The sequence below is a fragment of the Leucopleurus acutus genome (assembly GCF_964270905.1).
Source record: "Leucopleurus acutus genome assembly, chromosome: 11".
NCBI classification, from domain to species: Eukaryota; Metazoa; Chordata; class Mammalia; order Artiodactyla; family Delphinidae; genus Leucopleurus; species Leucopleurus acutus.
This window is the reverse complement of record NC_139152.1, coordinates 6216821-6244535: the sequence shown is the minus strand read 5'-3', so window position 1 is coordinate 6244535 and position 27715 is coordinate 6216821. Positions and strand designations below refer to the sequence as shown.

The 27715-nt window shown below is 48.7% G+C and overlaps 1 protein-coding gene across 1 annotated transcript in view; it reads left to right on the top strand.

Annotated features, from left to right (window-relative positions):
- Positions 1–27715, top strand: part of ANO2 (anoctamin 2) — a gene marked incomplete at its 5' end in the record, with an annotated part of 318386 nt that overhangs the window by 210139 nt on the left and 80532 nt on the right. Inside the window, one exon of the mRNA XM_082849511.1 lies at positions 17785–17859. Within this exon, the coding sequence (XP_082705637.1) occupies positions 17785–17859 (75 nt within the window). The remainder of the gene's footprint in view (positions 1–17784; positions 17860–27715) is intronic.

The window sequence follows — 27715 nt, the reverse complement described above, 5'->3', positions numbered from 1 at the left end:
CCACCAAAGGGTTTTCATTAGACAACATATCAGTGGCCCGCGTTGGGGGGAACCGGAAACTTTGGGGGTAAAAAGGAGATGATATACTAATGAGCATAGTTCTGAAAATCATTTTACTTTTCAAGGTGAAATTTGGTGAGGAACTTAATATTTTTTTTCCTTCTGGCTCACGAATGGTCACAGAGCAAATCAGTTGCAGAGCTGGGGCTAGAACCTCACTTCAAGAATGTGTCCTTAACACCAACCAGTGGTGACAGCGAGCCTGCAACTCTAGGGCAGCCCTGGGGTAACTGCCTGGTATTTTTCTCCCCAGACTCAAGAAGGAGCGCGAGAAAAGAGCACAGCAGGGACGCCCCCAGACAGGAGAAGTTGAGGCTTTCTTTCCTGCCCTTTTGTCTTCCCTCCTTCTCTCCCATCCATATTTATTGACTACATGGTAAAAAAGGATGGAAAGGGAGAGGAAGAGAGAGGAAGAGAGGATGATATCCTGGTTTCCATCGGGCATTTGTTATCCTAGTAGCTTTCTTCTGGGTTGCCTGCTATTTTCGGGGAGGTAGATTTCCCTTCTCCATCTCAGCCTCAATCTTCACTGTTCTGGTTCTGTATCAGAAACAATCAACATGTAATGCATCACCCTTCAGTTCAGTTCTGGCTTGTGTGGGGTCCCAGGGAGCCCTGGTTGCCTCTTCCTGGGGCCTGGAGAAGGATGGATACTGGTGAGACCCGGGGGAGTGCAAGCTCACGTGTTCAGCTGTGCATTTTGTTCACTAGGTAAAGGGATGCCCTGTGCACGTTCTGGAGGCCAACTCCAGCCCCTCTTGGGGGTTACACATTCAGGGTGACTTGAGCTCATTGGAAAAGACAATCCGCTAGCGGACAGCAGGGAGGCGGCTGGGCCCTGTGGTGCAGAGGAGCGGGCCTGGTTGGAGCAGCTGAGGCTGCAGATTCCCAGGCAGTGACTTCAAGGCACTGCAGTGAGTCAGGGCCTGGAGCCCGAGGAGATGATGTGCGCTGACTCTCGGGGGGAGGCGGGGGGTGGGAACGTGGGGCAACCGCAGGATGGGGGAGGGAGGTTCCCCCAGGCCGACACGTCACTGTGTCACCCTTGGGCCCTGGTTCCTGGCTCTGGGTGGGGAGAGGCAGGGCCCGGTCTCTATGGGGCAGCAAGTAGAATCCCTTCTGAGCCTGGGGTGCTCATGCCTACATTGGTCCTGCCTGTCTTGTCTCTTTTTTCAGAGAGAGAGAACTGTGAGAAGGATGGAAAGGGAAACTTGCGAGATAAGTCCAGATAGCTCCTCTCCCAAGGCTGAAGCTGGGAGTGGAGAGACCGAGCGTAGAAGGCAAGGCTGTCGTCTGGACAGCCCCGCAGGAGAGTCTGCGGTGGGGAGTAAGGCGAGAACCACCAGGAAGATGGTTCTCATCCTGGGCCAGTAACCGCTTACGGCTCCGAGCCGGGAGGTGAGATGAGAAGGTTCCAGTGGACGTGCAGCGCTGACTTGCAGACCAAACCTGTCACTTCTGCACAGTCTCCTGGGCCCTTTACCCTCATACAGATGCGCGGGGAGAGGACAGAGGTGCAGGGTCTGTGGAAGGAGAGCATCACAGAGCTGTTGATTGGCTGAAGGTCAGGTCATTCTTTGTTGGCAGAAGGAAAAAATACCTTGCTGGGGGCAGGAGTCCTAGGTCAGGAGCCTAGGTCAGGTAAGGGGGTCAAGCAACTTTTCTCAAACTACCTTGGAACTGGCTAGTTTGTTACCAAAGAAGTTCCATGACCAGTGGAATCTGTGAATGCTGGATTAAACAAAGGTACTATAGGACTTCTCCGAGCCTCTGGTATGTCTTGGCCATTACAATCCTAAAAAAGAAAGTTTGTCCGTGTGGAACATCTGCAAATACCTGAAAAATACAATTTTCTGAAGAACACGGTATGGGGAATGCAGAAGAACTAAAAAAAACCCATTAGGTTGGAATTATTCAGATCTGGATTAAAATCCCAGCTCAGCTGTTTACTAGGGCACTAGTGTAACCCCCGTCAAGTAACTAACCTTCTTGGATCCTAGTTTCTTTGGGTATAAAATAGCACTAATAATTCCTATCTCATAAAGTTATTGGGAGGAATGAATGAGATCAGATACATAAAGAATCCTGAAAAGTACCTGTAACTTAGTAAGCACACAGTAAAGGATGGATGGATGAGGGGGTGGATGGATGAGGGGATGAATGGATGAGGGGATGGATGGATGAGGGGATGGATGAGGGGGTGGATGGATGAGGGGGTGGATGGATGAGGGGATGGATGGATGAGGGGATGGATGGATGAGGGGGTGGATGGACGAGGGGGTGGATGGATGGATGAGGGGGTGGATGGACGAGGAGATGGGTAGAACTACCAGTCTTGGACCACTACCCCAGCTAGGTAGAGTCATTGTTCTGGGCACGCCCAGAGCACCAAGCATGATGGTGCGTGTGTGTACATGCACGTACACACTTACACATAACCACTGACACATGCATTTTCCTGAATCTTTTACAAAGACGCAGCAGTTGGGAGCTTCTCCGCCAGGCTCCCACAGCATCCTGGGCATGGCCACATCCTAGCAACTACTCCACTGCACTGTGACTGTCTACCCATCTGTCTCTGTCACAGCACTGACAGTCCTGGAGCACAAAGGCCATAGCACAGTCCCTGGAACACAGTAGATGTTTATAAAATTATTGTAACAGGACTTGTCAGGGCCCCTTCTCAGTTGCCTGGGCAGGTAGGGCCACCACACCAGTGACATCTGAGAGGCTTGACCTCACCAGCCTATGAACATATCATAACCCCTTTTGAGGGTCAAAAATAAATCCTCAGAACTCAGTGCTGAACAGAGGGCTAGAGGGGGATGATGACAAAGTCTGTGTGTGGAGAGGGGACAGGATGAGTTCTGGGAGGTGCGTCGGTGGGGGGTTCTGCTGGCCTTCCCTTTCTTGCCCCGCAGCGGGGTAGCTAGTCACACGCAGCAGCCGCTGGGGCCCGAGTTGGGTTCGTGGAGGCCGGATCCGCCCTCCCAGGCCGTGGCCTGCACGCCCTGAGCCCGTTCAGTAGCCTCCTCTGTGCACAGCCTCGCCCCGGGCAGGGGGCGACCATGACCGAGGGGGAGGCCAAGCAGGGGCCGCCTGCGCGTCCAACCACAGAGCATCCATCCTTCCCCACATCCTCCCCTTTCTGGATTTGTCTTCCTCTCTTTGGCCGCACTTCCCTCTCTGTGCCTGGAGCTGTTGAACCCAGCTGAAGCTGACCGTGCCGAGGACGGACTCTGTCACTGTCCTGGCTCTGGCCAGGGTGTCCTCAGCCTGGCAGGACAGAGCTGATTCCTGGCCAAGGAGAGCCCTGGACCCCAAGAAAAGGCATGCGTGGCTGGGGCAGGATCGCAGCTCACCTACAGTGTGCGGGGAATGAACGACCCCTTTCAGGGATTATTTCACTTATTAATTTCAGAACGGGTTAGTGAACGGTGTATGTAAGTTACGATGGCTCTGGCTGTGTCTCCAGGAAGTGCTTTGGAGATGACTCTTCTTCTGAAGGATGGTGGAGGCCTCCTCCCTTGACCGGGTAACCCCAGGTTTGAGGAAGATCCAGGAAGTGCTTCTGTGCGTCTTACCCGGTTTTCCTTGTTGGGGTCCCCTTCCGTTTGTCCCTTCTTTTTAATGAAGAGGAAGAGCAACGAACCACTCTTCTCTGTCAGTTAACAAAATCTGAAACCAAACCAAAACCAGACGTTGCCTGCTGGCGGCATTCAGCATCACCAAACACCCTGAGGAGAGTTAATGACAGTGTCTTCTTGCCAGTTAACTGTTGCTGCAAGTTGCTGAAAATGTGTTTCCTATGCAGTCCTAGTGAAAAACAAACACTGTTTCAGTTGTGTATCGTCTAACTGCCTACCCGTGGTATCACAGTGACAGGTCTGACCATGGCGGAGGCCAGAACTGATGGATGTTGTAACAGAACAAGGGACAAAGCGTCCTTACTCTTCTGGCCAAAACACATGGATATTGGCGAGGTTCGTGATTTATTCCTTTGCAGGTGAAATCTTGCAAGGGCATAATAATCTTTTTTTTTTTTTTTTTTTGCGGTACGCGGGCCTCTCACTCTTGTGGCCTCTCCCGTTGCGGAGCACAGGCTCCGGACGCGCAGCCTCAGTGGCCATGGCTCACGGGCCCAGCCGCTCCGCGGCATGTGGGATCCTCCCGGACCGGGGCACGAACCCGTGTCCCCTGCATCGGCAGGCGGACTCTCAACCACCGCACCACCAGGGAAGCCCCTGATGTCATTTTTTTCACACGTCTGCTTTGAGTGGAGGGCAGTGAGCATCTCTTAACAGGTACCCTATAAGGTGCTTTGTGCATAGTGGGGAATTTTAAAGCCCAATAAATGCACGATATGTAAGGTAGCTGCATAAATTAAGTGAGGTAATGAGATGCTGTCCCGGCTTGTGTGACAGGTCAAACAACTGGTTTGATAATCGAAGTGCGCCTTGGCTCTTGGCCCCAAGCGTGGACGGTGACCAGGCAATGCTCCTGCCCTCAGTTCTTGCCTTCTGACTCCTTGAGCTACCGGGACAGCACATAGGCCTGAAGGTTTCCCCTGGACTCGAGCGTGATCAGCGCAGCTCTAGCCCCACAACCGGCTTGCGGATGGGGGTGGGAGAGGGGCGTGGATGGGGGCCGGCAATGCCGCTGATGTGAGGAATTCTGTGCCCACGCGGCACATGAGGGATTGTCTCCAGGCTTGTTTCTACCCTGTGAGCTCCTCTTGAAGAATCTGTTCACAGAGGGACAAGCCACAGGAATACAGACCCTGGAGCAAACACAGCAGGGGAGGGGGCGAGTCTCCAAGAACAGGATTTCCCTAATTGGGCTGAGCTGTAGCATCACCCATAAAGCATTTTCAGAAACAGATTCTGTCACCCCCAAGATTCTGATTTAGTAGATGTGGGGCCGGGCCAGGAATCAGAGTATTTTGAGAAGTCCCCTAAGTGATGCTGACGAGCGGCCAATGTGGGAACCGGTGACATTGCCCTGGACGTCCTGTTCCAAAACCTCCCCCTTGCACAGCGGCAGCCTGTCCTCTTTGTGGTCTGAGCCTCTGCTGGGGGCTGGGCCACCAGCTCTCTTCTTTCTGTCCTCCAGGGCTCACGGCCTGCTTCTTTCCCAGGCCCCCCAGCACAGTAAGGTGTGGCTACCCCCTTAGAGCATCATTGTGGTACAGAGGGAATAGACGCAGAGAGGGATGCAGGGCCGTGGATTTCCTTCCATATCTGTTTAGTAGGAAAAAAATTGGAATTACAAGTATTGCGCCTGAAGAGAGCAAGAAAAGGGGGATTTCGTGAACAACTTCCAATTTGTAAACAAACGTTCTACAGGTCAGTTTTCCATTCCGTGGGCTAGAACGTAAGGAGAAGGCCCCACATTGAAGCTGGAGGCTTGTTGGTGAGACTGAGAAATAGTGTGTGACCTAAAAGGACAAGACACGCCAGAAGGAGCTCCGTGACTGAAGGGTCTCTGTCACAGGTCTTCATAGCGAGCCCGGGATGGCAATGCCCTCCTTGCCTAGAGGCAGGGGGTGGGTCGGAGCACAGCTGAGTACCACTCAGACTGATACTCTTCCCTGTATCGTTTTGCTTGCAAAATGCTGTCCTTATCGGCACATGCCCGTGGGACATGTACTTGACTATCTTTTTAAATTTATTTTTTATTGAAGTATAGTTGAATTACCATGTTATGTTAATTACTGCTGTACAGCAAAATGACTCAGTTAATTACTGCCATATGTACTGCAAAGTGACTCAGGTGTACATATATATGCATTCTTTTTAAAAAATATTCTCTTCCATTATGGTTTATCCCAGGAGATTGGATATAGTTCCCTGTGCTATACAGTAGGACCTTGTTGTTTATCCATCCTATATATACTAGTTTGCATCTGCTAATCCCAAACTCCCAAACCATCCCCTTCCAACCCCCCCCACCCCTCCCCCTTGGCAACCACCAGTCTTTTCTCTATGTCCCTGATTCTGTTTCTGTTTCTGAGATAGGTTCATTTGTGTCATATTTAGATTCCACAGATAAGTGATATCATGTGGTATTTCTCTTTCTCTTTCTGACTTACTTAGTATGGTAATCTCTAGTTGTATCCATATGGCTGCAAACGACATTATTTTGTTCTTTTTTATGGCCGAGTAATATTCCATTGTATTGTAATGTATTGTATTGTATTGTATGTCCATTGTATGTATACATGTACCACATCTTCTTTATCCATTCATCTGTTGATGGACATTTAGGTTGTTTCCATGTCTTGGCTATTGTGAATAGGACATGCATTTGACTATTATTCTTAAAGTGGGGAAAGGCTACCATGAACTACCTGCATTTTCTCCTTAGGTTTTGGCACTAGTGCATCGTAACCCAAAGCAGGGGCACAGAATTGTTTTGTGGGCTCTTCCTGTGTGAAACTAGATTTGACCCACCAGAGACTAAACACTGCACCTAGATGAGCTAGGCTGTTGTTTCCAAGTCAGTACTCACCCACTGAGCCACACCTGCAAATGCATTCCACGAGCCAGGCTGATCTCAGCACTGGAGGTCCAGTGGGGAGCTACACACAGAGGTTCCCTGTCCTCATGGAGCTTCTGTTTCCCTAAAGGAGGCGGAGAGAAGATAAATAAATACGTGAGTTAACTTCAGATAGTGATAGTGGTGATAGAGAATAATAAGGGCCAGGGGATGGGCAGGGGCATTGGGAAAGACCTCATTGGAGGGGCGATGCTAGAATTTGAGAACGGAGCAGAGGACCCAGCCGGGTAAAGAGGTGGAAGAGGAGAAATCTTATCATGGTCTTGAGCTTGTCATGTTCAATGAACAGGAACAAGAAGGAAGCCGGTGTGGCTGGAATGGAGTAAGAAGGGATTGAATGGTCGGAAATGAGGCTCGAGAGGGGCCAGAGTCCAGGTCATGTCAAAGCCTCGGAGGCCACGGCATTGGGGTTAGATGTATTCCAGCCCCTGAGTCCATGGTCATTTGGCTTCGGTCTTTGTGTGATGTTCTAGATAAGGTCATACGTTAAGGCTTCAGGCATATGGTACTCGCAGAGGGTGATGATGGCTTTGGCCCAGCCTCCTCCTTTCACAGGCAAGGAGGTCTGGAGAGGGGCAATGACTTGGCTGCCCTGCGCTCTCATACGTTGTTAGAGGCAGCCTGTCTGAGGCCCATTTTTCCACTACCACAATATGAAAGGGGATCCCCTTCAGAGAGTGAGTGGCGAGGGGGTGTCTGCAGTCTCCGAATCCAGGCTGGGCACCCGATAGGACAATTGGGATTGGGGTAAGGGAGGGAGAGACGCCCAGCCTAGTACTGGAACCTAGGAAGGCCAAGGCTGCCTGCTGGGAAACAGAAGAAGGGAAACAGCAAGCCGTCTGGGAGGGCAGAGGGAGCGCAGAGTAAGCAGGCTGGACCTCAGGAGGGGAGGGAGGGAACCAGAGTCTGTGTGTCTGTGTCTGCTAAAATACCAGCCGTGGGAGGAATAAAGAATGTTTTCCATCTGAGCCACAAATTACACTGCGTTCTGCCCTGGGCTTCATCCATGCCTGTAGCCTTTGGTGCCGTGCCACGTGACTGCCTTGTACTCCTTTGCCAGGATTGCCTTCCTAGGTTGAGGCCCTTCCCAAAAGTCTGTCTCTATCTCTAGATGACTCTGGGGGTCAGGTAAGCCCACAGGGCTGAGGGGTAGGACCTGGAGGTTCTCAGCCCAAGAGGCTGTGTGTGCTTGGGCTGTGAGGACCAACGCCATGCCGGGGACTGATATCATGGTGACAGGAGTTGCAGGGGGGCCCAGGGTCAGTGAAGGGGAGGGATGTGCGGTCCAATGCTGGCCTCACTTTTGTGATCAGGCCATGAAGACTTCTGGAGGAGGAGCTATTTTAGGAGAGAGAACTAGAGAGAGAGAGAAGGTGGTGAAGTTGGTGGGATCTCTGTTTCTACAGTAGATGCTGTTTGTGAGGGGTCTTGGAGACTCACCCAGCAGAGGGAGCATTGAACAGCTGTGTCTGAGGGCAGAGTGGGACCAGGTCACACAGGACAGTTATGTGGCTTCGGAACAGGAAGAGTGGCCCCCGGACCTGTGCCGTAGGAAGCGTTGCCCAAATTGAACTTGGGATTTCCACGTCACTTTGACAAGGAAACTTCACTTAATGTGTCCTGCTTAGGGCCAGGGTCCGTGGTGCATGAAACAATAATGATGGTGATGGTGACATTAGGTAACAAGTGTTGGGTTACCTACGCTTGTGTGTAGCTGCCAGGTACCCGTGCCAGGCACAGTTTTATGCACATTGCCACGTGTCACCTCATTTCATCTTCACGGCAGCAATCTTGTATGGTGGGTACTCTTGGATCTCTTTTCTAGGGATGAGGAAATTGAGATGCAGAGAAGTTGGCACTATGCCTGAGGTCACAGAATCAATAAGCTCAAAAGCTGGGAATCCACCCCAGGCGGCTGCCTCCAGTCTAGACATTGAGAGGCTCCTGGGGCACCACTGGCTCTTCTAACCAGGTTGGTGGGATGCCCAGCTCTAGCAAGGAGGACGAAAAAGGGAATGAGGAGAAGGAGAGAAAGCCAATAAATGAGCAAAGAATTTTTTTTCACAAATGCAATTTTATGGTCCCATTTCACAGATGGCTGGCCCCAGCCCTGAACCTCACTATCCTTTTCTTCTTTGTTTTATTTAACATATGTCTGGTGGGCTCCAGAAATTTACAGCATAACTCCTACCCGTTTATAGCTTTTATTTAGTGGGAGTGGCCTGAATTCCATCTCCGCCCTCTAACACCTGCCATCCTGGGAGTGGCTGAATTTATGACATTGGCTGCCTCAATTATTAATCCTCCTCTGAAACTGTGCTGAGGGGTCCCCCACACAAAGGGATGCTCTCAGTGGGCCTGAGAAATGAAAATGCATAACGTTCATTAACCCTGAGACCTGTAGCCACACAGCAGACCATGCAGTGGCCCCTCACCTGCTCCCAGAGCCCAGGAGTCCCTGGGTCTTCCTGGATTCTCGTCTCTGACAGTGTCCCAAGGACCGTCCGGTGGAAAAGTACCTTGCACTTCTTCTCATCATCCCGTTCTTCCGAGTGTTTCGCCCCTTCTCGATCCACCATCCTCCGCATCTTCCATGTATTTTTGTCTCCTCCAACCAGCCAGGCCCAACTTGACCCATCGTGGAGGCAGCCGGCACAGAAACTCGGGAGTGGTGATTGTCAACCTTGAGAGCTTATATCCTTGATAGTGACACTGGAACAAGCGACTGCAATTTGACCCTTACTCAGACACAGTTGAACCCGGATCAAGACTTTTCTTTAGTTCTCCACCCAGACCCCATCACCGCCCACCCTTCCCGTCCCCAGTTCTCCATGTTTTTTCCCCTTGACCAGAACAGGGTTTGGCTTCACTTACTTCCAGGTTGATAGGAGACCTCCATCTGCTGTAATGGTTGGACCCCTTGTCTTAGGAAATCAAGGCAGACGAAGTGTCCCAGAAGACAGGGATGAGGAGCCATCAGATTCCCACCTACCATTGGCCTCAGGAATTCTAATAGTGTCCAGGCCATGCCCTGCTTGCCACCTGGCACAGAGAGGGACCCAGGCGAGGCTGGTTAACTGTCCCCAAGATTGCTTTCAGAGTTGAGGCTCATGAACTGACAGGAGACACACTGATTGCACATTTATTGAGCTTACACTGTGTACCTGCCGCTGTGCTTAAATGCTAGGTATGTGGAGATGAATAAAACCTGTCCTCTGCTCTCCTGGAGCTGACAGTCTGTGAGGGAGCAAGAAAATCAACAGTTACAGAAAAATTTATAGAGGGTAATGAGGCTGGAGATGCGCAGGGCCCGACCTGTGGCGTCGGCACTGGCGGTAGAGAGGAGAGGCATGGCAGACGGCGGGTGCGTTGATGAAGGGGACAGACTCTGTAGGACTTGAGGCTGGTTGAGGTGAGTGTGTGGGAGACAGTAGCCCAAGTGAGTGCCTCAGTTTCTGGCTCTGTCTGCTCAAAGGTTCAGTGCACTGAGTTAGGGAATATAAAAGGAGACGAAGGAGGTTTAAGGGGTGAGTTGATTCATTCCTTGGGGACATTTTGAGCTTGGGACATCCCACTGAAGATGTCCACTACGCAGTTGGACAGATGAGTTGGGAGCTCTGCTGAGAGCTCTGAGCTGGAGACAAAGATCTGTGGTCCTCGACACGTGGGTGGTCAGTAAAGCCAGTATTGTAGCCAGGAAGAGGGTATGGCGACGGGGTGTACTAGTACTGAACTCAGCTCAACACTTTTTCCCCAAAACTTCTTAAGAAAGTAGACTACGGCAGCTCCCTCTCTCCTCCCCTTCCATCCACTTTCCCGTCGTTGTTTTTGCCCACATATTCCTTTGAAACCTTCTCACAGGTCACAGATGACCTTCATGGCAAATTCTAATGGGCGCTTCACGGTCTTAACTCACTTGATGTGTTAAGAAAACGTGCGTCCACTTCTTGAACCTTCCCTCCCCAGGCTTTGGTGGCAATACTCTTCTAGTTTCCTTCCTATGTTGTGGCTACTCTTTGGTCCACTTATTGTTTTAGCTGGCAGAGCCCTGAAGAGGCAGCCTCACATAGGAGGCTGGTGAATGCAAGCCTGGACTCAGACACGCTAGACTCCAGAGCTGCAACTCATTAGCTTGTGACCAAGTTCCTTAACCTTCCGGAGCTCACGTCCGCTGGCTATAGAATGGGGATAATATAACTTCAAGGGCTATTGCAAGAATTAAACGAGAGATGTCTCAGACACGTAGCTGATGGTCAGTCACATCATAAGCAATTTAAAGGGGTAGCTCTTACTGTTTGTGTGCTTATAGGCTGCACGGCAATGCCCAGCGGGAAGGAGATGGTTTAAGAGTGTGGTTACCACAGTCTGATCCCCTGATCAGCAGTATCACCAGCACCAGCATTGCCTGGAAACTTGTTAGAAATGCAGATTCTCAGGCCCGCTCCAGATCTACTGGATCGGAATCTCTGAGGGTGGAGCCCGGAAATTTGTTCTGATGTCTCAAGGTGCACGCTAAAGGGTGGTTTAAGGTAAGAAGGAGTGAAATCCTTGAGCAAAGTATGAGATCCGAAGGAAAGGTGGAGAGACTGGCTGTCAACAGGAGAGGAGGGACATCTCCCCAGGTGAGACAGGAAGGTCAGTGAGTTAACCTTCTCCCCTGCCTAAACTCTGCTGCTGTCTACACTCTACCCCCCGTTACCCTGACCCACTGGATAGTACTGTGTGTTACGATGCGTTATGACAGCTCAGAGCTTTTGCACCTGGCACTTTCTCTGGAATACCTTCATCTCTCTTTTCATCCTGGAAAACTTTTTTTTTTTTTAATTATTTTTGGCTGCATCGGGTCTTCATTGCTGTGCATGGGCTTTCTCCAGTTGTGGCGAGCGGGGGCTACTCTTCGTTGTGGTGCGCGGGCTTCTCACTGCGGTGGCTTCTCTTGCTGCGGAGCACAGGCTCTCGGCGCGCGGGCTTCAGTCGTTGTGGCTCGCGGGCCCTAGAGCGCAGGCTCGGTAGTTGCGGCGCACGGGCTTAGTTGCTCCGCGGCATGTGGGATCTTCCCGGACCAGGGCTCGAACCCGTGTCCCTGCATTGGCAGGCGGACGCTCAGCCACCGCCCCACCAGGGAAGCCCCCATCCTGGAAAACTCTTATTCTTTAATCACAAGTAGAATGTCTCTTCATCTTTGGGGTCTCCCCGTCTCCCTCTAGGATGCAGTTGCTCGCGCCTCTGTGCTCCCGTGACGTGTGTCACAGCATCTCATAACTTGTGTTTGTCTTTCTCAGTTTCTTTTAGTGATTGGGGCATTCCCTAAGAGCAAAGAATGCGAACCATTCTTCTCCATATCCGCAGTGGCTAGTGCCAGAACAATGCAGGGCACACTTTTGATGTTCGGTGAATGCTTCCTGCACAGAAACAGGCGTAGCAATAAGTCACAGTTATACAGAACTTACAATTTTCCCAGTACTAGCACACATGTCGTGTACTCACTGAGTGCTCAGTAGGGCAGGTTTACCAGTTGCCTGATTGAAGATGAGATTATGAGGGCACAGAGAAATTAGATAATATGCCCAAGGTTTCTCAGCTAATAAAGAGGTGGAGACAGGGATGAAGCCCTGGTCTTGTATTTCCAAATGCACCATTTTTCCCTCTCCTTGATACTGCCCCCCAAATATTTGCAGGAACAGAAGCTCGATGTCTGAACGTTCTAATGGAAACCAGAGCCTATCTATTCACAACCCTCTGATTATTAGCTGGAGGGGGTAAGGCAGGTGATGATGATGGTGCTTGGCTTCCTGACCCTTGTAGCCTTCCCCAAAGAAAGAGGACCATGGCTGGTTTCCTTTGAAGCCCAAATCCAGTTCTGTCCCAGGCATGATGCTTCCTGAGCAGTAGGCATTTATCGTCCTCATTGTCCTTTACTGAGTTCAGAGCAGTCTGCACTGGCTTAACATTGGTGTAACTGGGCATCTCTTTTCTACAGCCCTGCTTTAAGTAAATCTAAAATGTTATAAAAATCTGGATTAAAAGCTTGGGGGAATCTGCAGATACTACCCCATCAAGGAGGTGGGCTATAACTCCCTACCCCTTAAATGTGGGCTGTACATAGCGACTTCCTTCTGAAGAGTAAAGTGTGAGAAGGGGGGCAAAGAGTAACTTTACAGCAGGGAAACCTGACGAACACTTACCTCCACCAAGCGATCAAGGTTAACATCATGAGTGACAGGTCATATTCTAGCCTGTTCCTTTGATATGGTGAGATGAAAATGATACTTTACCTCTGTGGTCTTCCTGTCCCAAACCCATAACTTCAGTCTAATTAGGGGAAAAACTTCAGACAAGCCCATATTGAAGAAAATTCTACAAAATCCATGACCAATGCTTCTCAAAAATGACAAGGTCATCAACAACAAGAAAAGCCTGAGAAGCCGTCATAGTCTAGAGTTGCCTAAGAAGACTTGGTGGTTAAATATAATGTGGAATCTTGGATGGGACTGGAGCAGAAAGGGGATATTAAGTGAAAACTAAGAAAATCCAAATAAAGTGTGAACTTTAATTCGTAATAATGTACAAAATTGGTTCATTGGTTGCAAAAAATGTACTCATACTAACGTAATAGGAAAACTGGGTGCAGAGTGTGTGTGTATGTGTGTGTGTGTGTGTGTGTATATACACACACACACACACACACACACATACATATATGCACACACACACACATACCCTGTACCGTCTTTGAAGCTTTTCTGTAAATCTAAAACTATCCTAAAATAGAAAAGTTTATTTAAAGCAAAGAAAGTAGAAGAAGGAATTCTCATATGTTCCTGGTGAAAATGCAAAAATAGCATGGCCGTTTTGGAAAACAGTCTGGCGGTTGCTTATAAACCAGATATACACTCAACCCATGATTCAGCATTTCCACTACTTGGTATTTCCCTAAAACCTATACTCACACCAAAACCAGTACAGAAATACTTCCAACAGCTTTCTTCATAATTGCCAACAACTGGAAGCAATCCAAACATCTGTCAGCCAGGGGTGGCTAAATGAAACATGGCACGTCCATACAGTGAAATAGTACTCAGCCCTAAGAAGGAACACCTTTCTGGGAATGCAGCAGGGGTGAATCCCAGATGCAGTGCACTAAGTGAGAAAAGTGCAGCAAGTGCACCAAGTGAGACTCAGAAGGGTCCAGACTGTGTGAATTTACTTCCATGACATTTTGGAAAAGGCAACGCTAAAGGGACAGAGAACAGGGCTTGCCAGGAGCTGGAGATTAAGGGAGGTGATGGACCACAGAGAGACACGTGGGCAGTATTGAGGGGGTGATGGTCCTGTATCTTGATTGTGGTCATGGTTACATGACAGTGCATACGTGTTTATCAAAACGCGCAGAACGGCACACTAATAAAAGTGAATTTTACTATATGTAAATTCATACCTTAATTGAAAAAAATACCAACTCAGGGATGATGGGCCACTTTTCAAGGTTGCCCTCCAAGGGGTTTGCTTGAATAGTAGTCTCATCGACTGCGTTTACAGTGATTGCATTTCCAGCCATCCAGTCTGTCAAAAGGCCACTTGTGTGGTTTTATGTGAGTGTCGTCGTGCTGCTTCCTGTTTGGAGACTCAGAAGTGGGAGCCGTAGTCCAGGGACAAGGACGCGAGCATGGACGACAGCTAGGCTCATGGCTTAACAACGGGGAATTAGCTGAGTGCTTCCTAACCACCTGCTTCTGAAATTATTGTGAAGCTGATGAGACCTTAATTTTGTGTGAAGCCTTAGAGTTGACAAAGCTCTCTCCCAGGCGTTCAACCATGGGACCGCACATGACCTCTGCCACGTCGGTGGGACAAGTGTTATCATCTCTGTGTTAAAAGGAGAGGGAGGGGCTGAGAGTTCTCGCTTACCTGTGTTTGCAGGTGCACTGGCTTGCCCCTCCCAATCAGGGTTGGCTAATTAATATAAAACACATAGCAATTTGGTGCAATAGATGTTACCATTTATACATTCTACAGATAAGGAATGTAATTACTTTACAGATGAGGAAATGGAGGTTCTGGGAATTTCCCAAGGTCACTTGACTAGTAAGTATTAGAACCAAGAGTTGAATTCAGAAGTTCTGGTTGCAAGGTCTGCTTTTCTTCCACCATCTCATAAACTGGTCATGTGACTTTCACGCAGAGCGTAGTTAACTGGATGGTATTTTGCCATGTGTCTGCACGTCTTTCATGTGCCAGTGACTGGAGATTCTAATTAGCTTCTGTTACCAGAGCCAGTTATTATACATAAAGGCCACTTGACTCACTGTCATCTTTACTAGTAACTTCGGGAGCTTGGAAGGCAGTCCGTAATCTCTGTGTTCTCTCAGCGCTTGTGTTTGGAAAGTGTCTGAATGCAGGAGAACTGTGTGTATGTTGGAAGCTATCACTTCTAGGAAAAAGGGCTCTTTGGTGTAAACGTGGGTGGAGAGTGATTTTTCAGCAAATACCAGAACATGTATATAGTTGCTTTGAGAGGATGTCGAATTCAGTTGCTTTTTAGTTATGCCTCATTTTTATGCAAAATAATGACGCCACCTTCCTTACGAGGATTAGCTTCTGAAATCCTTCTCCGTGTTTTGTGGGTGGCAACGGAGCTCCTTCTGGGCAGGGCAGAGACTTCTCCCCTCTGTGTCCTCTGCATCCAGCACAGAGCCCGGCCCATCCCAGGCACTCAGACCACGTTCGTTGAGTAGAACAGAACCAAAACTCATTCTCCAGGACAGAGTTGTCACTGCGGGGTAGAGGCTGGTCTGAAGACACCTCATCCCGCTTGGTCCCTGGCCTGAAGGAGGTGGACGACACCTGGCAGGAACCTTAGCTAAAACATCTCAGCCGCCGGGCCCCTCCCTCGGGTTCATTAGTCATCCTCTGCGATTGTACTTATTTCTGAGCGCGTTTCATCTGGGGCCATGTTTCCTGCTGTCTGCTTGTATTTCCCTTCCCCCCATTTCTTCCAGGACTGTCCGTCTCGTCCCTGAGGACCACTCTGAGCTTGGGCTCATCCTTACTGACTGCTTTCTCGCCCTTTCCATTTCCATTTCTCATTTCACGGGCCAAGCACAGGTTTTTTTTTTTACCTCTCCTTGCCCTGCTCGCCACTCAGGGAGCCCCACTGGGGAGGAACTGGTGACACAGAACCGGTAACTGGAGTTCCCCCTTCCCTCCACACCGCTGGTATTTCTGAGCACACCTGGTTTGCTGATCTTTGAGGCAGAACCTCTCATCCCCAGGCCAGAGAGCAGGAAAAGAGTCAGAGAGTCATCCAAACCTCAGCTGTAGTGAGAGAGGCCTCAGGACGAGCTCCACCACACACCCCTCTACTTCTTTTCATATTCCCTACGGAGTTATCATCTACCTGCCCATCTTCAGTTTTCCTCATCAGAATCTTAAAGGAAAATACCACTAGTGTGAGTGACACTCAGAACGAATACTGGAAGAAAAGAGGAAGGCGTGCTAGCCCCTTTTGATGTCTGGCCTCATTTGGAAGACTCACTTCAGTCCTAATAGTAATAGGTTTTCATAGTTCCACCTGTGCATGGTCACGACTTGCAGTGACCTTGTTCTCATTGTGTGATAGAAAGTCTGTTGGGCACAGCGTCTGGAGACCTGATCCTATCAGGGTCTAGGAGGAGCCGAGCATCCCTGTTGACATCACGAGTAAATGAAAGCGCTCGTTACCGAATGACTGCAGCCTTAACGCTCATTTCCACCCCCCTGTAAGCCTGCTCAACCCTGTGCTCAGCTCCAGACACGCCATGGGAAAGACACACCATTCCTTTCCTCAAATCCCCCGCAGGCTCACTCCCAGGATAACCTGGATTCCCAAACTGGCAAGCTTTTTTGGTGTGTGGGTGTCACCATCTCATTAGACTGGGAGCCCCCCAGGGGCAGTGACCATGTCCACTGTTCTCTGTCTCCCCACTGTGCCTGGCCCTAAGGTTTGCACACAGTGGGCACACAGAGATTTTTAGAAAGAAGCCCTCGAGGCCAAGAAGGCCCTTCGCTTACAGCACAGGCTTTCAAAGACTAGATGGCGCTGTTGCTAGAGCTAGATCAGGTGTGTTCTGAAATCGTGACGAGGAGGGAAGAGAGAAACCGAGCAGGCCCTGGAACTCTGCACTTGCTGACTTAGATTCAGACACGCTACAGAAATGCAGGGGGCCCGACCTCGCCAGCATGGAGGGCTTTGCCATTTTCCTGGCATCCTCCCCGACGTGGCTTCAGATGGTCTCCACAGCAACCTTGAATTGATACAGTGTCAGCAGGACACTGTATCAATTATAATTTTAAAGAACTGCAGTTCAGATAAATCAGGTGCCTGGGCTAAGATTATGTGGATATTAATCGGCAGAGGTTTTAACCACTCATACCTTGTTGGCATCACCCTACCAGATGAGGGTCCTTAGGGGGTGCTGAAGGAGGATGTGGGCAGGGATATGGCGGTCCCAAGGAGAGCAGCCTGTGGACTGGATCCAGTCTGGTTCTCAGCCAGACTGACAGCAAGGCATCAGCCTAACCTGCATCTTGAACTGTCTGCATTTGTGACCAGGGGAGAACAGTTGTTTTGGAGGAAACAGATGACAATACATACAGGTTCTTTGAACAACAAGAATTGTGGGTAATTTATACACTTAGGATCGAAGGTCAATGGTTGATGTTTGATTTAAATGATGATCTGTTTTAGGATGCTGCCCAGTGGTCATTTGTATCTGTCATCTGTCTCGTTTTCACCTGCTTCTCACTAAAATAAAAATGAAACAGATAAAACCATCCTGTACGTAAGCCAGGATGGGGTTCACGAGTGTGACCACTTTACAGATGAAGAAACGTTAAGAGACACATCGAAGATCGCACCGCTGATGAGTGGTTGAACTAAAACTTGAGCCCAGTATGAGGCTGAAATCAAATATTGTCCTCTTTTCACCGCAGATTTTCCAGGCTACCTAAAAATCACAAAATTAGGAGGGCTGTTGTTGATGTGTAGGGTAAGGCATCACAGACTAGAAAAATACCTAAATAGAGTGACGAATGATTAATAATGTTCACATTTATGGAAAATTGAGGGACATTCTGTATCTGATATTTGTGGCATCTGATGGTCACTGTTGCCCTGTTTCTCCCCAGGATGACGAAGACAAGCTGACCTGGAAAGATCGTCTCCCAGGTTACTTGGTGAACTTCGCCTCCATCTTGTTCATGGTAATTTCCTGGCGGAAACACCTGCTCATGACTTGTGCGTGTGGATCCTGCTGTGTGAATGCTGGGGGTGTTAGCCTGTTATGCTGTGGGGACGGTGAGGGACTAGTGAAGACGAAGCTACAGTCCTTCTAGAGGGACAGCATCTCCCGTGATATCCAGGCCATTGCTGCTCTTGGTTACCCGAAGCGGGGAAGGTGATTCCCTCAGACAGAACCTCAGCCCTGGGAGGGTCAGTGGCCTTCAGTGGCCATGGAAGGGGGCTCTGTCTTCCCAGCCTTGACCACAGATGTTTGAAGATGGAGTTTCCAGGGGTGGGTTGTGAGAAGGTGTCTCCCACATCGCGGCAGATGGAGACCTTGGAAGAAGGTCTTACCTGTGCAGGGAAGGCGGCTGTAGAAATGGTGGGAGCCTGTTGGAGCTGCAGGCAGGCTCTCCCTGGTGGCTGGTGGAAAAGAACAGCTTCTGGAAGGCACAGAAGACAGCCGGCTCGGGCTCTGTAAGCCTGATTCTTTAGCCTCCCTGTAGTTGCTGTGTTTATTTCCCTGTCTTCTCCCTGAGAGTTTGGAAGAGCCCTTTGGAGAGACCCAGATGGTCTCCACTGTGTCAGAGAAGGTGAGGAATGGGTCTGTGATTCATATCTGGACTTGATCAGTGAAGTGGTAGTAAGTCATTCCTGGGAGCCACGAGGGGCGAGACAACAGGAACTGAAGCGAGGAGACCTCGGGAAGGTGAAACTCAGAGGACTGAGCTCTGGGCACAAAGACACCTGCCCCCTGTCTGTGGGTAGACTCCTTCTAGTATCCGAGATGGGAACCTCTGTCCTTACAGCATTTCCAAGCAGGACTACACGTTAGTTGTGGGGTTGGGGAGGGATTGCTTATTCCAGAAATTGGGGCTGAAATTATAATAATTTTCTGGACCCACTGGCCAGAGGTAACACTGACCCTGGCCTGAGGTTCCTATTTCCATTATTATTGCCATTGTGATCACTGAGGACGGGAACCGTGTCCTAATCTCAGAAGTTTAAAAAGTGAAAGATGCGTGGGCACCATCTGCTTCAACACTTCTGAAGTGCAGAGGTGCTGGGTGCCTTGCCAGGGCTTAGAAGCCCACACGTGCGATCTCCTCATTGCTTAAGAAGAGTGGAATTTATTCAAGAATGTGTGGTGAGTTGCAGTGTGTTAAGCTGGAACGGTACAAAGTTTAATTTAGCACTTCCAAGCCTCCCACAATATGCATAATGTTGTCAAAGAGTTTATTCATTCATTCAGAAACTATTTCATGGGTGCCAGCTATGTGCTTGACACTATTCTTAGGCATTGGGCATAGAGTAGAAACTAAAATAAAATAATCTGTCCCTTAAGGAGTTGACAGATAACAAACACGTGCGTAAATAAGGAAACAGATAAGTAAAACAGGCTTCCGTCTCCAGCAGTGGTAGGTTAGGATATTTGTAGCATCCCATCTTGCTGAAAGTAGCAAAATATTGTGGATAAATATGTTTTTCAATCTTCTTAAAGCTTGAAGGACTGACAGGATAGTCAGGAATACTAGACTGAACTCTAAAGGAAAATGGGACCAAGGAAACAAATATCTGGGCACTACGATATTTTTTACCTTGAGGACAGTTTCCCATCTAGGCGAACTTGAGCTTGGGCTTTGGTGGTTTTTATGGGGCAAGGAGGATGGAAATCAGGGGGTATGGCTGGCTCAAAGAGAGCTTCTAGCAGGAAGTCCTCACCAAATGAAATTGGAACACCAAAGGGCTACACTCTCAGAATGAAGATGAATAACTAGCCACACCCCGCCCCCAACTTTGGGACTTCAGAGAAAATTGGTATTTTCTAAGTAGAATAGGGAGAAAAGGGGAAACAAACGCCCTGTCCCCAAGAAGTGGCTGTGGGCAGTCCTCATGGTGGATTTACAGCTTGGTTCATCACAGGAGAGGATCGGGAACCTCAGGTTGTGGACTTGGTCTGGAACTAGCAGTGCTCCCAGGTGCCCAGGAGAAGCAAATACAAGCTCTCTCTGGAGGAAGGCAGATTCATCCTAGGTCTCAAGAAATCCCCCAAAAGAATTTTCAAGGGCAACAAAGAGAATACAACCAATTACACAAGAAGCTAAAGCACCTTGAGAAAGAACAATGAGGACAGCAAAGACGAAAGATATTGGAAATACCAGTTACAGGTTAAAACATCAAGCTTGAAAAATCCGCAAAGAATAAGAAACTGTTGGAAAAAACAGCTTAGAAGATTTGAAAACCAACCAATAAATCTGCTAGAAATAAATACATGAATATAAAATATATATATATGAATATATAATACATTCTACACGTATATGAATGTTCTATGTATTATAATGTACATATATATAAAACAACAAACAAGACACAGCTGAAGAGAATTTGTGAACTGCAGTATAGGTTAGAAGAAATTATCCATAATGCAGCATGGGGAGGCAAAAAATAAAATACAGAGAAGAGAAATTAAGAGATTTGGAAATATTGGTAGAATGAGACTTAACAGACGTTGCATTTCAATACTGGACAAAGAGGAAAGAGAAAAGTTAATGAATGAAATACAGTGACTGATGGTTTCCTAATCTGCTACAGAATTCCAACCCACAGACTGAAGAGTCCCTATGAAACCCAAGCAGAAAAAAATAAAATAAATCTACATCTAGATTCATCATAGTGAAATCATAGACTATGTAAGACACAAGAGAAATCTCAAATGCAGTCAGAAAACAAAAGACGAGTTACCTTCAATAAAAAGGCTGTTAGATTGACCATTGCTTTCTCAAAGCAATTAGAAATGGCATGTTATCTTCATGTGCTGAAAAGAAAACAATTACTTCTCCAGAATTCTATACCCAGGAAGAATATCCTTTAGGAATATCATGAGGATAAAATAAAGATACTTATAGGCAAAAACTGAGAGTTTGCCACCAACTGAATCTTTCACTAAAGGAATTCTAATTATGTGCTTCAGATAGGACCCCATATGGAAAACCATAGTTTTAAAAAGAAATGAAGAATAATCAAAGTGATAAATCAGTGGGAGGATCTGTATGAACCTCGACTGTGAAAACAATAATGATGCCGCCTCATGGGATCAAAGACAAGGTAGAATTTAAACTATACACATCACTAATCTGTAAGTTGGGTGGGCAATAAATAGAGCAACAATGTTCTAAGGTCCTTGTCTCCTTGATGATGTATATGGAAGAGCAAAGGCGAGGAAGAGTCAAGACACTCTTGAAGAAGAATCAGCAGGGATATGGTGCTCTACCAAACAGAAACTTATTATAAAACAATAATAAGTGTGACAATGTGGTGGGGGGGGGGGTGGAAATAGGGAATTAGACCCATAGAACAAAACAGAAAATCAAGAGTCAGATCTACACAAATGACAATGCATGTAAGTGCAGAGAAAGTAGACCCCAAAGAATTTCATCATGGGATGTAAAACAGAGAAAAGTCAAGGATGACTCTGAGGTTTTTATCTTCCAAAGGCTAGAGTTATCCCTAGGAATCCCAGAGTTGCCTGCATGATGGGTATAAATCTGGAGTTCAGAGGGGATGCCCAGGCTGGAGCCCTAATCGGATGGTAGAGATGGCACTTAAAGCCATGAGATTGTATGAGACCCCCAGGGGAGTGAGGAGAGACAGAGAAGAGGGCCAAGGACTGAGTCCCAAGATGCTGTAATGTGAAAATTTGGGAGCACGAGGAAGAGCCAAAAGAGAAGGTTGAAAAGGAAGAGCCAGGGGAGAGGGGAGGGTCCCCGAAGCCAAGAAGGTATTGCAAGGGGAGGGCCATCACTTGTGTCAGATGCCACTGATAGGTCTGGGAGGGAGAGGATTGAAAATAGAAGCTTATCTACTGCCTGAGAGAAGACCTTGTAGCATCATCACGGTCACTGTCTACAACAAGTAGACATCACGATTGACAAACACTGAAAATCAGGTCAGTGGAGGGGCATCCCCTCAATGTTCTTTTTTTTTTTTTGCGGTACGCGGGTCTCTCACTGTCGCGGCCTCTCCCGTTGCGGAGCACAGGCTCTGGACGCGCAGGCTCAGTGGCCATGGCTCACGGGCCCGGCCGCTCCGCGGCATGTGGGATCTTCCCGGACCGGGGAACGAACCCGTGTCCCCTGCATCTGCAGGCGGACTCTCAACCACTGCGCCACCAGGGAAGCCCAATGTTCTAATTTTTTAAAAATTCCATGGGTGGGGCTTCCCTGGCAGTCCAGTGTATAAGACTCCATGCTTCCACTACAGGGGGCATGGGTTCGGTCCCTGGTAGGGGAACTAAGATTCCCCCGTGCGCATGACGTGACCAAAAAAATAAATCGATATTTTAAAAAAATTCCATGGAGACCTTCTAAAGCTAGACTCGAGGGTGGGAAAACTTTTTTGTGTCGTTCAGAGATAATAAGTGATTATCTCTTAGCTTCCGTTTCACAACCCCGCCTAACTCCAAATCTTGATACCAACAGGAGATCGTGTATCAGAATCAAGAACTCATTGAGGCGTCTCACTCTGCCTGGGGTCCCCCAGCTATATGTAGCCGGCAGGTGCTGGGAATGGGAGTACAGTGGTAGGAAGATCACCTCGTGCAGGCAGGTGCTCTGGACTAGACCTGGCCTAGGCTTGTTGACTGAGATCATCATGACTAGCGTTCCTTTCTACTTTCAGAAGTATTCCAGGTTGGGCAATAAATGATATAGTCCCCTACCAATTTGATATTTTAAAAATCCTTATTTTACACTAACTTTTTCCCATTTTTTTTTTTTTTCACTTTTTAAAAAACCCAGTCTTCTCGAGAAAGGGGCTTGGCATTTCCCTAGAACAAGGTGTGGAATCTGAGATAAAGGAGTCAGGATGGTGTTTATAAAAGAGTGTTTTTTGTTATGGAATTAGTCAAAGGCATCTATGGCAAGGAACTTGAGTATCCGATATCATTTCCTCCTTCACCCCCTGTGATGAAACCTTGGCAGAAGATGCCAGGACCACGACCATGAGGAGGGTTTTAGCGATGCCAGTCTGTCGTCAGTTGGGGGTATTTTTTATGGGGTGACAAGAGCAAAGAAGAGCCCAGTGCAGTGTTCCTGTTCCTCACCCGTGGGAGAGGCCAGGATGGACAAAGATGCATTTTCTCTTTCTTCTCCAGCCCAGTGTGTTGAGCTAAAGTTTCTTTCCTTTTTGAATTAACCCTCTTTTTCTTTCCTTTTTATGTGGGAGGGGATTACCAGAGGCAATGTCCTGCCTCTAGAGCTGGGTGCCTGAGCTTTACTCCCACGCCCAAGACAGTCATTGACTTCTGTTTGTCTCTCGGGAACCAGCCATCAGAAACCCTCCTCCATCACCTGGACCGTCACAGTGATCTCCTAACTCGTCTGCCTGTCGGTTACGCTGTCCCCCGACAGATCATCAGCCTGTTGATCTTTTTCAAATAAGTCACGTTACTCTGCTCAAAACTCTCTAAAGGCTTCCCATCTCATGAAGTGTAGAAGCCAACATCCTTATACTACAGTTCCTCCCCTCCAACACCCATCTTCCACTCCCACTCTCCCCCTTCTCTCACTGCTTCAGCCACCCCCTGCCTGAGCCCCCGGCTCTCCGATTTCCTCCTTTAGGTCCTTGCTGACATGTCACCTTCTCACCTATGCCTTTCCTGACCCCACCCTGTTTTAAGCTGCAACCTACCTCGATGCTCCGGTTTTGCTTTATTTGTTTCTAGAGTATTGATCGCACCTGACATACTATCTCTGCTTATGAGTTTGTCTGTCTTTCCCCACTAGGAGGTCACGAGGGCAGAAATTTCTGTCTGTTTTGTTCGCTACTGTATCCCTGATACCCAGAACAGTAACTGGCGCACAGTAGGGGCTCAAGACATGTTTCATGAATGACTGCATGAGAAAATAAATTAATTAAGCAGGTGCCAGAGACAACTTGGTATGTCAATGATAGCGTTGTTGGTGCCTGTGTTTTTTCAAACTGATTTACTACTATGGGCTGTGCCCTCAGCCGGGCCGCTCTCCCGCTGGTGCAGCAGGGGTTGCTCTGCCCTGGGCATTCTTCTTGCTCCTGCTTATTCTCTCCTCCAAGCCTTCCCATAGGAAATGGTCCCACAGCTTCTTCTGTGACGTTTTCTCTGACTAATCTTGCCCTGCTCTCTGCCCAGAACATTCTAGAAGCTCCTGAACTGAGGCCCGTCACTCTGTCCAGCTGCTACTAGGCTCACCCTTGCCGTCTGTGTGCAAGGTTTTCTCAGAATGCAAGTCCTGGAGGGTAGGGACCAGACCAGCTCTCACAGTGTGAAATTAGGGCTCTGGACTCTGTAGCCTGACTTCCACTGCAATTTGGCTGTGTCCCCAAGTAAAGCTGTGGGATTCGGACAGCAAGTGCTACAAGAATGTATTGTACGACCCAGGGAGTATAGCCAATGTTTTGTAATAACTGTAAATGGAAAGTAACTTTTAACAGTTGTATATAAAAAAAGAACCCACCAAGAACCACAGAGGCCATGGAGCAGGTGACCAAGTGCAGGGGGGTGAGATTGCCCAGAGCTGAGGGTCGGCAAGTCTTTACCAAACAGGTTCCACACAGAAGGCACCTCTCTGCACTGGCGTGAGGCACAGAGTATAGTAGAAGACCAGTCCCCCCTGTTGGCTTAGTTGGGGGACCTGATCACATACATGAAACACACTTATTGCACCACAATAAGTGGTCAGAAAATATTTGTTGAATTTAATAAACAAAATCAATAATACAGCCAAAGTGATGAAAGTAGTACTGGGCTTGGTGCCAAAAGACCTGGGTTCTAACGTCAGGATGGGATTGTCGACCTTGCGGCCATAGAGCAGGGTTCAAATCCCGGATGGCACTGAACCGCATCTGCAAAAGGCATATCTCGCGTGATTGTTGTAGGGATTCATGCTAGTGCGGGTATGGCTCGAATCATGACGTCAAGAGAGCACACGTGGATTAGCTGTTGTTGATGATGATGTTATGACCATGAGTATCTTGGCTTTGCCATGTACCACCCGGACCTTGGACCCATCCCATTGCTGCTTCTTGGGCCTCAGCTTCCTTGTACATGAGATCAAAGGCTGGACGTGGATGACCCCTAAATGCTAAAACCCTTTAATTCCTACAGTGATCTAGGAGGCTAGGGCTGTAGTCTGTGCCTTGTGACCTTGAGCAAATCGCTTCACTTTCCACGCCTGTTTCCACATCTGCAAAATGGTCCTGGGCCTGGGTCGGCGCTCTCCAAGCTCTTCTGGCTTGAAAACTGAATCTTGAGGTGCTTGTGGGAAACACCAAAGGAGCGGTTCGGAAGTGGATTCTATAATGGGATGGAAAATCAAGATCAGAGAAGTTAGGATGGCAGAGCCCAGCATCTGAGGGCTGGGGAGGGGCATGGAGGTGGAGCCAGGGGGCGGGTGGGGATGGGGAAAGGGCTGAGTGAGTGGAGCAGTGCCTCTAGAAGAATAGGAATCTTGTTAAATTGCAGATTCTGAGTCAGTACGTCTAGACTGCTTGCCATTCGGCCTGTTTCTCCAGCTCCCAGCTGAGGCAGCAGGTCCAAAGCGCACTCTGAGTGGCGGGGAGGCGTGTTCTTACCCCAGCTTGCCCTCTCAGAGAAGGAGGATAGAAGCTGATCTTCTCCCCACACCCTGAACCCCAAGGCAAGGGATGTTTCTGGCATCGTTGTTTTCCCCAGTCATCCCCCAACACCCAACCCCAGATAGACACACACACAGTCGCTCTTCGATGCCCTGGCACGCCCCGCATCAATACTTCCATCACTGACCTTCACTGCAAAAGCGATTTGGGGGGAAAAGAATCTCACACCACATTTTCCAGGCCCATACTGTCCGGCAGTGACAATCCCAGAGGACAGGGAAGTGCAATGTCTACATTGTTGGAGGGCGGTGGTGTCATGTCCAGGTTTCCCCACGTCCATGGTAGTCATCCCTCCCCGGTCCTGGAGGCTGGGGTTCTGCTGCGCCCACCTGCACCCCCACCAAAGGAGGGGCCTCCCCACGGAGTGTTTTTCCCATCTAACCTCTCGTCTGCCCTGACTGACGCACACGCGCACACGGGCGCGCACACACACACACACACACACACACACACACACCCTCTACCAGGAGGCTGCTGCCATCCTGCCTTTCTTACCTAGGGCTTCTTTTTCTCACTGTGGCCACAAGGCAAGCACTAATGTTTGTGAAGCACATGGGGACACACTGCTGAGGCTGCCACCAGCACCCCAAGGGGTCCGAAGACTTCCACAGAGGGACACATCTGCAACCCATTTCCCATCACAGCCTACTGGAGTGTCATTCACACTGATTGCAAAGCACTGCCTAGCCAGAGTCCCCTCCCCACGCCTCCCCTTCCCTTCCCTTTTTTCTAGGGAGGGGACGCCTGTCGTCCAGGACAGTGTGTTTTTTCAGAGGAACCTTTCACCTGCCCCATTCTCTCCCCATGTTTTCCGTTTAGTCCTCCACAGCCAGCACCCACCCCCCTTCCCCACCCCCAGAAGAAATGTGACCTGAATCTTTCCTTTCCTGCAGAAAGAATGCTAAGAAAGAAGACTCTGCTGGACAGAATCGCGTTAGAACTTTTTGCTCTGAGCAGGTCGCACACCTTGCCCTTCGCCCTCAGCCCTCTGCCGGGCACTGTCTTCTCCTCAAATCCTTGTGCTCCGTGGAAATGGCCCTTCCTCCACTGTGGTGGGAGGGGAAAGGGAGCTGGTCTCTGGGAGAGCACCTTATTATTCTTAGGCTCTGGAAAAAGGAAATGGGGCTGGCCCTCGAGGTCAAGGGGCTGGTAAACTTGCCTTGTAAGGATAGTGCCAGAGATCGCTGTGCCGGTGAGAAACCTGAGTGCTCCCCTGGTAGAGAAACCTCAGAGCGGTGCTTTATTCACCCTGAGGACTGAGAGTCTAAAAGTCTTGCTTGGGCTTTCTTTCCCTTTTTTTCTCCTTTGGGCAGCCTTCCTGCACCCACCCCACCAAGCTCTGACCCTAACCCTTCCCAGCTCAAACATCTTCGAGGGCTCCCTATTGCCTTTCATCGAAGGCCCAGCTGAAATCCACTAGCTCCACAAACTCTTCCCTGAGCCCCTCTGTACTCTCAGTCCTGTTCACAACTACACTCTTCATTTGACACGACTGCATTATTTACTATTTACTCTGGTTGAACTTATCCCCATAGTAGATTGAAAGCTCCCTAATGAAAGAAATCACACCACATTGTGTCGCACACACTACCAGCGTTTCAGTCGTAGTTTCTTTTTTTTTTTTTTATTTTTTTAGATATTAGTTTTCATAAGACTTCTAAACAGGTTTTACAGTTTTTTGTAATTGAATGAAAGACTCTTTAAATTCTGTGGTGCTTTACAATTTTCAGAAGTTTCACACTTTTTTTTTTTACATCTTTATTAGAGTATAATTGCTTTAAAATGGTGTGTTAGTTTCTGCTTTATAACAAAGTGAATCAGTTATACATATACATATGTTCCCATATCTCCTCCCTCTTGCGTCTCCCTCCCTCCCACCCTCCCTATCCCACCCCTCCAGGTGGTCACAAACCACCGAGCTGATCTCCCTGTGCTATGCGGCTGCTTCCCACTAGCTATCTACCTTACGTTTGGTAGTGTATATATGTCCATGCCTCTCTCGCTTTGTCACAGCTTACCCTTCCCCCTCCCCATATCCTCAAGTCCATGCTCTAGTAGGTCTGTGTCTTTATTCCTGTCTTACCCCTAGGTTCTTCATGACATTTTTTTTCTTAAATTCTCTATATATGTGTTAGCATACGTGATTTCATAGAATCCCATAAT